At 45.2% G+C, this 13,562-nt stretch overlaps 1 protein-coding gene and 1 long non-coding RNA gene across 3 annotated transcripts; one reads left to right on the forward strand and one right to left on the reverse strand.

The window, feature by feature from the left end:
* The first annotated feature begins 40 nt into the window (after positions 1–40).
* Positions 41–11,802, forward strand: LOC128113585 (uncharacterized). 2 transcript variants are annotated; one of them, XR_008219541.1, is made up of 3 exons: positions 41–1,000; positions 6,560–6,656; positions 11,657–11,802. It is a non-coding gene; the product is annotated as an uncharacterized LOC128113585 (long non-coding RNA). The 2 variants fall into 2 exon arrangements; XR_008219542.1 differs by lacking the exon at positions 11,657–11,802 and having other exon boundaries at positions 6,560–6,748.
* Ccnb1 (cyclin B1) lies at positions 3,259–12,583 on the reverse strand. Its single transcript, XM_052743371.1, has 9 exons — positions 11,809–12,583; positions 11,170–11,340; positions 10,914–11,075; positions 8,516–8,698; positions 6,975–7,133; positions 6,546–6,782; positions 5,102–5,242; positions 4,591–4,701; positions 3,259–4,309 (listed from the first exon to the last, which is right to left on the reverse strand). Exons 1-9 carry the CDS (start codon positions 11,827–11,829, stop codon positions 4,202–4,204), a joined length of 1,293 nt encoding a protein of 430 aa, XP_052599331.1. The 5' UTR covers positions 11,830–12,583; the 3' UTR covers positions 3,259–4,201.
* Positions 12,584–13,562: the final 979 nt, after the last annotated feature.

Genomic DNA, 13,562 nt, shown 5'->3' on the forward strand with positions numbered 1-13,562 from the left:
CCCTTCCGCCCTAAAGCCCCACCTTCTGCCGCTCCCTGCATCGGGTTGCCGTGGTTACTGCGCTGAGTTCTTTTCTCACGTTTCCCTGGAAATAATAGATTCGATTCCCCTAAACTCTCACCGACACACGCGGTCCATTCGAAACCTTTGGAGATGTAGCTTAGTGGTAGAGCGCTTACCTAGCAAGTATAATTCCCTGGGATCGACCCAGCACCGAGCCAGGCGCGGTAATCCGGGAATAATTTAACTCAAACTAAGAGTGGCCCGGAGGGAGAGAAGCTCTGGCCTAAACAGATGTCAATAGTAGTCCTGCCTGGGTGCTGTTATTGTCCCTCCTGCTACTACACTCCAAGTCTGGGTTTGGAAGATGAGCATGCCCTGCAGAATGGGATGTGTGAACCGGCTGATTGTAGGTGGCTGCAGAGGCCAGGAGGCATCAGATTCCCTCCAGAACTGGAGTTACCGGCGGTTGTGAGCCACTTGATGTGGGTGCTGAGAATTGAACCTGGGTCTCTCTAGCTTCTGCTCTCCCCTCCGCCTTTAATTTTTTGAGAGTGGATCTGATGAAGCTCAGAACTGGTCTTGAACTCCCAATCTCCAGCCTCCACATTCCAAGTGCTGAGTGAGAATGACGTGGAATTAGTCTCTTTGCAGTACTGTACTGAAAAAAAAAAATCCTCTCTTGCAGTGCTGGGAACAAGTCTAGGGTCTCTCAGCTAGGGAACTTCATCCCCAGTCCCTATTAGACCTTTGTTCATCGGCCCTAAGGTCCATATCTCTGGCTTAGTGAAGAAATGAATGCCTCAATGAGGCAGAGCTGGCACATGGCCCCCAAAGTTCCCATGGCCACACCCACGATCTTTCAATTCCTTGCATTGGAACTCCATTCAGCTACCACTGAGATTCCCAGCAGAAAGAAGGGAGGAAGCCTGCAATCCGAGAACTGGTGAGGCTGAGGCAAGAAGATTGCAATGAGTTCAAGACCAGCCTGGGATACACAGTAAGTACCTGGACAGAGTACATGGCAAGATTGTTTGCAGGATGGAGGGTATGGTTGAAATTGGAAATCATTGAGAATTGGGTGTCTGACTTGACAGGCTACAATTGAGCCTTGAAGTCAAGGAATGAAGAAACTGCTGGACCTATATAAATGATTGACTTGTATGTTTTTCATGGTCACTTAAGGTATACTTCCTTGCTGAACAAATACAGCAGCTCTTTGAAGGGCTGGATAGTCCTTCATAGCTATTCCCCAAGTTGATCACACCATGCTTGTCCAGTTATCAACGTATTAGTTTCTGTCTAAAGTGCACCCCTTTAACCTCAGCACTCAAAAGGTGGAGGCAGGTGGATCTCTGTGATTTCAAGGCCAGGCTGGTCTACAGAGGGAGTTCCAGGATAGCCAGGGCTACAGAGAAACCCCGGGGGATGGGAGGGTGGGGGGTTGTGTAAAATAAAGTTAAAACTCAGACCCCAGGACACAAAGTTGAGTTGGAAGGGAAGGGGGTGGATCTGAGAAGGTGTGTGTGTGTGGCAAACAGGACCAAAACACCTTATACCAAAATCTCAAAAATTAGATTTAAAATCTCTACTGGGCAGTGGTTAAGTGTAGCTCAACTTGTTATAAGCATATGTGGGGCCTGAGTTAGATCCCCGCTACCACCTCCATACCAACAGAAACAAACGTGAAGCAGGCAGTAAAACATACTGTAACTCCAGTATTTAGGGTTGAGATCCAGGCCAGCTGGAGACAGCTAATCAGTTACAAGCACCACATTCTATTTATCCTTTCCCCACAGAAAATCACAAACCATCAAAATTCAAAGCAGGTTATCTTGTAATGCCCCACCCCAACTCATCAACCCCTGCACTTCAGGCTTCAGAAGACTGAAGAGGGGGGCATAAATATTGCTAAGAGCCGAGGAACAGGAAGACTGAGACTGTCTCCTTAAAATGTTAGGGAAGCTCCATCCATTAAGTCTCAGCAACCCGGCTGCCTAAACAAGACTTCAACATGGAAGCCAACAGACATGGAAGGGAGAAATTCATGGGGCCCCAACTAAGGAATACCGAAAATGGTAAAGTCTTCCCTATGAAGTTCTCTAACTGATCTCTAGTACCAAAGTGGTCGATGCTGAAATTATATATTATATATTCATACAAGTAACTTATAGACTAAGCAGATTTTATTTATGAACAAACATATTACAATAATAAGCCATAAATTTGATAATTTAAGGGGAGGGTTGCCGGGCGGCGGTGGTGCATGCCTTTAATCCCAGCACTTGGGAGGCAGAGCCAGGGGGATCTCTGAGTTCGAAGCCAGCCTGGGCTACAGAATGAGTTCCAGGAAAGGCACAAAGCTGCGTAGAGAAACCGTCTCAAAAAAAAGGAGGGGGGTTTATATGACAGAAATGTAAATTATGTAATTATATTCTAATAAAAAAAGTAGTAAAATATTCTTTTTCACAAGTGAAGAGCCCAGCACTAAGCTAAGGAACCTCAGGACTATATAGTGAAGGCTCAACAAGAAGTTTCTAAGTTGAAAGATACATGCCCATCCACTCCAAGCTAGTATAGTACACAGGTAAAACCTTGTACTGGCAACAAAGCAGAACCTCACAGTTCATGTGGCAAATATTTGATAATGCCAAGTACTTGTAAACAGTCAAGCCACATCTGGCCCTACAAACTCCTAAAACTCAGCACAAAAACCATCCTATCACCGCAGGGGGAAGAACCGTTTAGATCAGAGGACAATGTATGTTCACTTGAGATGTTTTATCCCAGTGATACAATGGGTGTTCATCTGAAGACTTCCATCACGTCACTTACAGTTCACTGAAGGAATACACACCTAAGAGAAAGCCATTTAGAAAAATTGAGACAAGTCTGGCCTTGAACTCACAAAGTTGGCTTGTCTCTACCTCCCTTGTACTGGGATTAAAGGTGTGCCCACTTCCCAGTTGTTGATCTTAAGACTGAAAACCCGTAACTAAACCTGGTGGTGGTGGCCCATGCCTTTAATCCCAGTGCTCGGAGGCAGAGCCAGGGGAATCTCTGAGTTTGAGGCCAGCCTGATCTACACAGTTTGTTCCAGGACATGCTCCAAAGCTACACAGAGAAACCTTGTCTCAAAAAACCAAAAAAGGGAAAAAAAAAAAAAAAAAAAAAGAAAATCTATTACTATAAGATGTTTATTATCAACATGAAGCTTCTACACAGCAAAAGATAACATTAAACAGTCAAAAGGGCAAATGAGAAATTGGGAAAGCTTCCCATTAATGAAATTTTATTCCACTTGACATCAGATGTATAAAACAGGATATTTGCCACTCAAGACAGGAGAAAGAGAAAATGGCACCTTGATATGGTGACAAGTCTCACCGGGCTTTGTCAGAATTTAAAGCATACCCCCCTAGGAAAGCTACTATGCATAAAGCCAAGCAAGGTATAAAACAACATTTTAGCAAGCAGTATTGTGTATAGAGGCAACGAGAGAATGCAGTTTGAATGTCATTAAAGGAATGATTACATTACATACAGTATGAAATGCACACTATGGAATGCAATACAGGCATTGAAAGGAATGTCGAAAGGAATATTGTTGAGAAAAATGAACCTATATAAAAATATCTCCTTAGAAACATATGCATGATTACATTTGTACAGGACATTGAGATTGAGGGGCAAATTCTTTTTAAAAGTTAACTTTAATTTTAAACATCCTATTTTCCAAGCCAATTGAGAACAAATAAATAATTACACAAGAAAACTGGGTTTCAGACTTGAAAGTCCATAGCTCAAGAGACAGTGGTGAAGGGCATCAACCACCTGAAGTAGAAACCGGAAGGAAGGACGGACAGACAAGCTGGGAAATCTGCAGTCTAAACCAGAGCTAGGCAGAGGACTTTGCAGGATGACTTAGGATAGGTCGGAACACATAAAGTGAAGGAAGTATATGAACAAAAAGGCTACAGTTATATACATTAGTTGGATCCCACTAAACTAAAAGCAGTTTTTGAAATATTCCTACATGTTTCAGACAACTTCTGTTATCCTAGAGTCAGAATCGACCACATTCAAATGAGGTAAGCTTTGAAAGTAAAAACGTCAACCTTTATTGAAGAGCAAGTAAACACTGTATACTATGTACACGTGGCACATGGTGCCAATTTGCAGATGTAGTAGTCCACTTGAGTTATGCCTTTGTCACGGCCTTGGACAAATTTTGAACTAGTGTACAATTCAGCTGTGCCAGAGTGCTGATCTTAGCATGCTTGGATGTTGCATACTTATTCTTGATAGTCTGTAAGAGAAAAAAAAGCACTAAAATCAAGGAAGAAAAACCATCCCACCGGGGTGTACAGTATACATTGGGAAGGATTGGAGGGGGGAAAAGAGAAGAGATTGAAACGATGTAATTATATTTTAACTTGAAAAAGAAAAACCAAAACAAACCAAATCTCTCCATGCAGCCCTGGCTGCCCCCCCCCCCCCCCCCCCCCCCCCCCCCCCCCCCCCCCCCCCCCCCCCCCGAGTGCTGGGATGAAAGGATTTGAACCGGCCATCAAGTTTCAGTCGACTCACCATGTGCTTTGTAAGGCCACGGTTCACCATGACGACATTCTTAGCCAGGTGCTGCATAACAGGCAGAAGGGATTCCTCAGTGTAGGATAGGTAGTGCTGCAGAGTCGGTGTCTAAGACAACAAAAACACGTTAAAACACCAGCTTTCTAGATGCTCTTCAAGAGTCGGGCAGAGGATTGTGTATGGCAACCACAACTGAAATTTAAGTCATCTCTGCCTGTGATCTAATCTAACCCCAACATTACAGCTGCTGGCTTCTCAACCCCAAGGTCAGGACGGCATCTGGTACATAAGAATGTGAATGGGTTTCTTAGACAACTTGGTGTAGCTTCCATGTGTGCAAGGATTAACAGACTCCAAAAGGGTGTTATCATAAAGATTAAAAGCCTAAGAAATGAAGCACTCATCTCACCTTCCTATTTAGGAAGCAGGAGAACAGTCTTAAGGGCTAAAGTGGTGCATTCAAAGGCTGTTTACAGTGGAAATGCGTGGTGGTTTGGAGATGGCTTACCCATTCACCATTGTCGAGAATTTTCAGTGCTAAGCAGAAAGCTCCAGCTGCAATTTGCGAAGGAGCAAAGTGCACCATGTCGTAGTCCAGCATAGTGAGCTCCATGAGGTATTTGGCCAAAGTATGCTGTTCAACGTCAACCTGGAATAGATCCATACACACTGAGCTCTTTGGAGAATTTTACTTTGGCAATAACTTACATAGAAAGCCCCATCTATGACTATAAACTCTAATACAATGGTCCAAAGATGGCCTTAAGAGTAACCAGGTTGCTGGGCAGTGGTGGTGCACGCCTTTAATCCCAGCACTCGGGAGGCAGAGGCAGGCAGATGGATCTCTGTGAGTTCGAGGCCAGCCTGGACTACAGAGTGAGTTCCAGGAAAGGTGCAAAGCTACACAGAGAAACCCTGTCTCGAAAAACAAAATTTAAAGAAAAAAAGTAACTGTAATATGCAGCCTGATTAGAAACAGCCCTATCAGGAGATCTCCATGAGTAAACTGGGGAAGTAGGGTGGCAAGAGAGGGGAGAAGATGAGGGATGAGAACATGAGGGAATGAGATGGCTGAGCTGGGAGATGAACAGTTTGAGAGCAGTGAAAGAGATATCTTGATAGAGGGAGACATTATGAGGTTAGAGAGAAACCTGGTACTAGGGAAATTCCCAGGAATCCACAAGGACGACCCCAGATTAGACTCCTAGCAATAGTGGTGAGGGTGCCTGAACTGGCCTTCCCCTGTAATCAGATTGGTGACCACCCTAACTGTCATCAGAGAGCCTTCATCTAGTAACTGATGGGAGCAGATGCAAAGGTCCACAACCAAGCGCCAGCCCCGAGCTCTGGGAGTCCAGTCAAAGAGAGGGAAGAGGGATTATAAGCAAGGGCGGTTGGGGGTAAATCAAGATCATGAAGGGGAAATCTACAGAGACAACTGAACCAAGCTCATATAACTCACGAACTTTAGACTGACAGCTGTGGAACCTGCATGGGACCGGGCTAGACCCTCTGTATACAGGAGATAGTTATGTAGCTTGTTCTGTTTGAGGGGCCCGGGCAGTGGGATCAGGATCTATCCCTGGTGCATGAACTGGCTTTCTGGATCCCATTACCTATGGTGGGATGCCTTGCTCACCCTTGATGCAGAGGGGAGGAGCTTGGTCCTGCCTCAGCTGAATGTACCTGGCTCTACTGTCCCCCATGGGAGTCCTTATCCTTCTGGAGGAAGGGATTGGGGGCGTTTAGATGGAGGCAGTGGAGAGGGCAGCAGGAGGAGGGATGAGAGGGGGATCTGGGTTGGCATATAAAATGAATACTTTTTTTAAAATAAAAATAAGAAAAACCCAAATAAAACAAGACAGAAGCAACCCTATCCTTCTCCTCCCATGCAGTTAGGTCTTTATCTAAGTCTCTAATAGAGCAAAACAAAAATTTCAAGTAATGTGTACCTCTCCAATTTTAGACGCTCTACGGAGGAAGTGCAGAGGCAGAGGGCGACCCAAACTGAAGTTTAGAACTCTAAGAATCTTCATTTCCATCTGTCTGATTTGGTGCTTAGTGTAAGTATTGTTAGTCACAAAAGCGAAGTCACCTATTTCTGGAGGGTACATTTCTTCATATTTGCTGGCAATAAACATGGCAGTCACACCAACCAGCTGCAGCATCTTCTTGGGTACACAATTATCCTGCAATTGGAATTTCAATCAACAACATGTACTTCAACATCTCCCTGGAAAGATGTTAGCTTCAGGCTCAGTGGTTAAGGTACCTGCTGACCATGTGTGGGACCCTGGGTTCAGCTGTCAGTGTCCCTTCCCCTCCTCCAAGGTTCTCACAGAACCCACGAATAGAGAACTCAATTACTGGATTACACATACCTGCATGAAGCGGTCAATAATGGAGACAGTCATGTACATGGTCTCCTGCAGCAGCCTAAACTTCATCTGAACCTGTATCAGCCAGTCAATTAGGATGGCTCTCATGTTTCCAGTGATTTCACGGCCCATCAGGTATTTTGGTCTGACTGACTGTTCTTCCTGCAAAAGAAAATGTCAGCTAGCCATTTGTGACCATAAAGACCAGTTTAACTTACAGAACAGCTCTGGGCAAAACTTCACTAAGAGAGCAAGGATCAGAACATCATGACAGGCTTTTCATACTGTTAGGAGATTGTGACATGCCATTAACCAATGGTACTGCAGCCCACAGCCTGCACCTACCATCATCTCAGATCAATATAGATCTTATTAATCTTCACTCAAGATTAATTATTAAATTATTAAATTATATATTAAATAATAAAAGATTATTATTAAATACAGAACCTGAGCTTTGGGATATAGAAAAAATAGTCATTAAATTTTAGATCATCTGGAATCTTGCTCTGTTATAAACTCAAAACACCAACATAGCTTGAAGAAAAGAATAAGGACCACTATGTTCAACTACCAAACTCAGTTCTTCAGTTAGAAAAAAACCCAAAACCTGAAGTATTAAGAATTAAACAGCAGACAGCCTGCGTGGACAGATATCTTACTGAAGACTCCTTTAGAAAACACAGATGTCAAAAGGAAGGGGAGCCAGCAAGATGGCTGACTTGCTCTTCAATCCCCAGAACCCATGTAAAGGTGGAAGGAGAACCAATCTTGAAAGCTGTCCTGACCCCGCCCCCCACGCACACCCACCCCACCCAGTCACAGAGGGCCAAGTTAACCTGAGAAGACAGCGCTGGGGACGCAGTTCAGTGGGAAAGTACCCGCTTAGCATGTACAAGGTATTTTATTCCTGGGACTCTGGGTGGCAAATCCAATAAAACTACATTAAAGAACTGTTTTGTTTAAAGAATTGAAAGGGAAAATGTTATTAATATAAAGTTTCCCAAGTGAGCCAAGGTGACAGAACCACCAACTTCCATTTTTCTGAGTGTGCTCCTTCTGGGCACTAACAGTAGTTTCCCTGACAAGTACAAGCACACTGACAAAAACGCCTAGTGTTGGGAAAGCCGGCTGTAGTACTTTGGCATTCTCATCTACCTCCTCCTCCAACCCCAAGTCTGGGACGTTTCCCATCTGTGATGTGTGTGTCTACTCTACAAGAGTCACAGAAGCATCTCCCCAACACAGACATTTTGTATTCAACGTGGCAAGTCCACTTCATGGAGTTAGTGACTTTATTTCTACTGTTTCAAAACAGAACTTCAGGTGTTATCCATTGTCAAGAAATGTCATGTGTGCTGTTGATAAAATATCTTTAATTGCTGAGTTGGTGGTGCACAACTTTTTGAGGCTAGCCTGGTCTACAGAGTCAGTTCCAGGACAGCCAGGGGCACACAGGAAAACCGGGTCTCAAAACAACAAGAAAATGGTTTTTAATAAACCTAGCTGCATTTAGTAAAGCAGACTGTACCAATAATACTGACCTCCAGTTGTCTGAGATAGGCATATATGTCTTTCACATATTCACTGCAGAGGTTTGGATCCGCTCCATCATCTGCATCCACATCACTCACGGCAAGGATTACATCAGAGAAAGCCTGACACAGATATTCTTCTGCAGGGGCACATCCAGATGTTTCCATTGGGCTTGGAGAGGGGTTATCAACCTTAAAAAAGAGAGACCCCATGAAACAAAGAGAAGCCCATGCTACAGTCTGGGAAGAAAAGTCAGTATTGGTGTCCTCACAGTCCAAGAAAAAAATCTGAACAAATGTAACTCATTTATTAATGGAAAAGCAGTTCAGATCTTTTTTCAAATTTCCTTTTGGAAAATGATTAATATTAAAAGTAAATACTGGCCGGGCGGTGGTGGCACACGCCTTTAATCCCAGCACTCGGGAGGCAGAGCCAGGCGGATCTCTGTGAGTTCGAGGCCAGCCTGGGCTACCAAGTGAGTTTCAGGAGAGGCGCAAAGCTACACAGAGAAACCCTGTCTCGAAAAACCAAAAAAAAAAAAAAAAGTAAATACTGGGCTGGAGAGATAGCTTAGCTGTAAAGAGCACTTGCTTTTGCCAAGGGCTGGAGTCCAGTTTCTATGCAGGAACCAGGTGACTCACAATTCCAACTCCAGGATAAGACTCCCTCTTCTGGCCTCCTCGGGCACTGCACTCAAGTGCAACTCCCAGCCCAGCCCATGAAAAATACATCTTGCCTGGGAGGTGGTGGCATAAGACTTTAATCTCATTACTTGGGAGGCAGAGACAGGCAGATCTCTGAGTTCGAGGCCAGCCTGGTCTACAGAGCTAGTTCCAGGACAGCTAGGACTATTACACAGAGAAATATTCTCAAAAACAACAACAAAACAAGAAAGAAAAAAAAATCTTTAAAAAAAAAAAAAGGATACTCAGGAGTCCCAGCACTTGGGAGACAGAGCTCTGTGTGTTGAAGCCAGCCAAGGATTCATAGTGAGATCTGGACTCATTTAAAAAAAAAAAAAAGTTAAATTTCAATTTAGACTAAGCCAATTTAAAATAGAACTGGGCAAGATGAGTAAAGGTGCCTGTTTGCCAAGTCTAACAACTTCAGTTCAACCCCCAGGACCCACGTTATGGAAGAACTGATTCAAGGTGTCTTCTGACTTCTACAAGTATGCACTCACACACAAAATACCATGTTAAAAAAAAAAATTGGGCGGTGGGGCCTTTTGGGGCTGGAGATGGCTCAGCTATTAAAGAGCCCTTGCTGCTCCACCATGAGGACCAGAATTCAGATCCTAGCACCCACATTGGGTGACACCCACACACATGTGAAGAAAGTCAAAGGAAAAATGGATAGGTAATAAAGCTCTTCATCAGCACCAGGTAGAGTTAATTCAAACAATGACAAGTCTTTAATCTTTCTTCAGGTGAATACAAGCTCTTTCCTGATCACAAACATCAGAGAAAGTGACATATAAACTGTGCTATTTAGCCATGGCTGGCCCTTTGAATACTCCTGCTAGGACTCCAGACATGCACCATCACACCTAGTAGTAAAATTAGGTGAGCATGTGTGCGTACTCAAGGACTGAATGAACTAGGAGCCTCCTACCTACTGAACATGCTCTAACAGACAGAGCTACAATCCGAGGCAAAACTTTATTTTTAGGCTTAAAGCAGTAACCCATCATTTCTTTTTTTCCTTTTGAAACAGGGTCTCACTATATGTTGCTCTGGCTGGCCTGGACCATGCTATGTAGACCAGGCTGGCCTTGAACTCAAGAACTCCATCTGCCTCTGCTTCAGAGTGCAGGAACTGGAGGCTGCACCACCACACACCCTATTTAACTCATCTTATTTTCTGTCTGGAAAGACTCCTTTTACTCTTTTAACAGGTTTATTAATTTAGTGGCCATATTAGGGAGTAGAAGATTCATTCATGAACACATCTGTTTCATTCAGTTAATTCCAGAGTTAGAATTACAGAACTACCACAAAAATCTGCTTTAGGAAGCTTCACATCAAAAAGCAATGGAAAGACCTGTGGCCTGGTCGCACCCTCCGAGCACGGAGGGGTGGGGCAGAGGAATCTCAAGTTCAGTGTCAGTGGAGGCGACACAGTGACATAAAAGGGGAAAAGGATGGTGCCCACCTTTCTCAGGAGGCAGTCAAACCTGAGTTCCAGGTCAGCCAGGAACTGTGAGACACACACACACACACACACACACACACACACACACACACACACACGCAAAACACATTTATCCGCTACCATCTGAATTGTGTGTGTTCATGCACATAAAAGGCTTTTGCTAAGCACTCAATAAATACTAGATAGATATTCAAACACTACTGTGTGTATCAGAATGAAATGTAATAAGACTTTTTTAAATGCTAGGTTTACCAAAATAGGTTCAGGAGAAAGCTTTCCTTCCATAACAGGTTCAGGCTCGGGCTCGGGCTCAGGCTCGGCAAGTTCCACTTCTGGCTCACTCACAGGCACCTTCTCCAGAAGTTTTGGTGGGATTTTAGCTGAAACCTTTCCAGTAACTGAAGTTTTTAGTTCCTGTGGACGGAATGGAGAAAATACGATGTTTTTTCCAAGGCGGACAGCTGGTAGACGGGCTCTTTCAGGGTAGGTGGGCCAGGAAGATAGTTACCTTTTTCAGAGGCACTCTTGCCTGTACCTGTTCGCTGACTTTGTTACCAATATCTCCGAGCGCGGTTCTTGGTCTCAGCCCGGGCTTGGAGGCCGCAGCAACGGCCACAGGCACACGCTTGGCGCCTGCCATGCTGACCTTGGCCTTATTTTCTGTGTTAATTTTCGTGTTCTGAAAAAAGTAAGACCACTTGAGAGAGGATCCATGGCGGCTCCAGGAAGTCAAGGGTTAATTAAGGCGGGACCCAACTGAGGCTCCCAGGAGGAAAGCCAAGGCTCTAGGGTCTAGCCTCCGGCCGTGACACGCCAAGTTTCCACCCCAGATTTTCCACATTCACCTATTATCCAACTTCCTAAGCAATCCTTTAGACCGTGAATTTACATCGGAAAGGAAACCACGAAAGCCTCAGTTGTAGACAGCTCTCTGGGAAGGCGAAGTGCTCGCCCCGGGGCCTTCATCACTAAAGTACACCTTCCATTCCTCCCAGTCCTTCAGCCCGGATAACCTCAGAGGTCTTTCTCACCATCCAGCCGGTCCTCAGCTCCCCCACCTCGCCCGGGGCCCTCCGGGAACCCCCTCCCCCGCCTGGCCGCCGCGGTCTGCTCCCGCAGCGACGACGGCAGCACCCGCCCGGCTCACCCTAGTGACCCTGAGCGCCATGGCTCCTCCCGAAGAAGAGGCTCGGCGATCAGAAGCAAAGACCCCGGCCTCCGGGTGGCCACGGGCAGACACCAACAGCCGTTCCTCCGCAGCACGCCGGGAGGAGCCTGCCGGGCCTGGGTTTAAACCCCGGGCCGCCCCCTCCTCATTGGTCCGTTCGTGGCACTCGCTCTCTTCCCATTGGCGCTGCGAGTTCCCGCAGAATGCGTTTCCTGGGCGATCCCGCGACCACGTTCGGCGGGGGGCGGGGCCAGAGCGAGGCTGCGCCACGCCCCTCCCTCGCGAGCTCAGGCTCCGCGCCTGCGCACTCGCTGCTGTGAGGCCACCTGCCTTAGGTAGGCATGGCGTGCATTGCCCACTCGTGTGCTGTGTGGGCTAGCCTAGGAGACTCCTTTGGGCCTTAGGGAAATGACTGTGGGGCCTCCACGGTTCAGGAGCACGTAGCACATTTTGGCTGTCGTTCTACTTACTGTTCCTCATCCTGTTTTACAAAAGTGCTGATACTTAGAGTTCCTGAAAGGCTTTGATACAGAGACCGTCTTTATTATTTGTTGGGATATTTGATTGTTCCAACAGCTATCTGGGATGGATATTTGAGATTTACATCATGAAGTTATAGGACATATATACATAGCAAATAGTTATTATAAATAAACAGGTTAACATATCAATCGTCCTAAAAGTTACTGCCCCAGTGATTAAAGAAAATGTACCTTCTGCTTAATTTTGCTGTAAGGTTAAGATTCTCCAGGTTTCCTACGGTGAGCTGTCACCTGACCTCCGGTGGACCTTGGTGATGCAGCTGTTTTTGAGCCATTTCTGCTCCTGTAACTCCAATAAAACTCAATGGTTCATCAAGTTAGACTTTGGTGGTATTTGCACTTTGGTCTGTCATGACCTCCCTATCTGGGTGAGCAGATGTGTGTTTTATCTCCCCATGAAAAGTTTTGTCACATAACAGGTGTGATGTAAAACGACTCTCAAGAGCTCACTATTGCACTCATGAATTCACTGCCGCTATGGTTACCTGCATAAAATCAGCCTCAGATTGAGCCTGTCAGCACTTCATCATGGATGAGGGAGAGGCTTATGAAGCTCCATTCCTCCCTTGGACCACTGAGAGTCTGAGACAGGATGAACATAGGTCAGCCTGAGCAATATCGTGAGATGAGCGGGGAGGTGTCTTCAGCTACATAGCAACGTCAAAAGCTATTATAAGGCCCTTCTTCAAAGAAAACATAGAAAAGAAAAGAAAAGATCCAGGGATCTTTGATGTAGACAATGGACCCACACAGTAAGTTCACCTGAAAAAAAAATCCCACTTGAGTGTACTGTTTTAGTTTTTAATTTTTGACAGTTTCATACATGTACATGATAAATCTTAGTAATTTTCAACCCCCATTACTCTCCTTCATCCCTATCCCTCCTCCTTTAAAACCCTTCTTCCTAATGGATGGAACTAGAAAATATTCTGAGTGAGGTAACCCAGACTCAGAAAGACAAACATGTTATGTACTCACTCATAAGTGGATACTAGGTATAAAGCAAAGGACAATCAGACTGCAACCCACAGATCCAGGGAGGCTGCCTAGCAGGGGGGACCCTAGGATGACTGCAGCTTATAGTAAGTTCTGGTTTTGCCCATCACTTGGCAAGCTTCAGTGAAACATTTCACTATTAGGATAAGAATTTGTACTGTATCAAGAAAGAAAATGCTGCCGGGCGGTGGTGGC

This window comes from Peromyscus californicus, unplaced genomic scaffold, assembly GCF_007827085.1.
Source record: "Peromyscus californicus insignis strain IS unplaced genomic scaffold, ASM782708v3 Scaffold_18__1_contigs__length_77618521, whole genome shotgun sequence".
Lineage (NCBI taxonomy): Eukaryota > Metazoa > Chordata > Mammalia > Rodentia > Cricetidae > Peromyscus > Peromyscus californicus.

Coding starts and splice junctions, on each gene's coding strand:
- Ccnb1 (XM_052743371.1), bottom strand. CDS start 11,829: ATGGCGCTCAGGGTCACTAGG. Junction 11,341..11,808: donor TGGCGCTCAGGGTCACTAGG/GTGAGCCGGGCG, acceptor TACTTTTTTCAG/AACACGAAAATTAACACAGA. Junction 4,702..5,101: donor TTCTCGACAATGGTGAATGG/GTAAGCCATCTC, acceptor TTGTTGTCTTAG/ACACCGACTCTGCAGCACTA.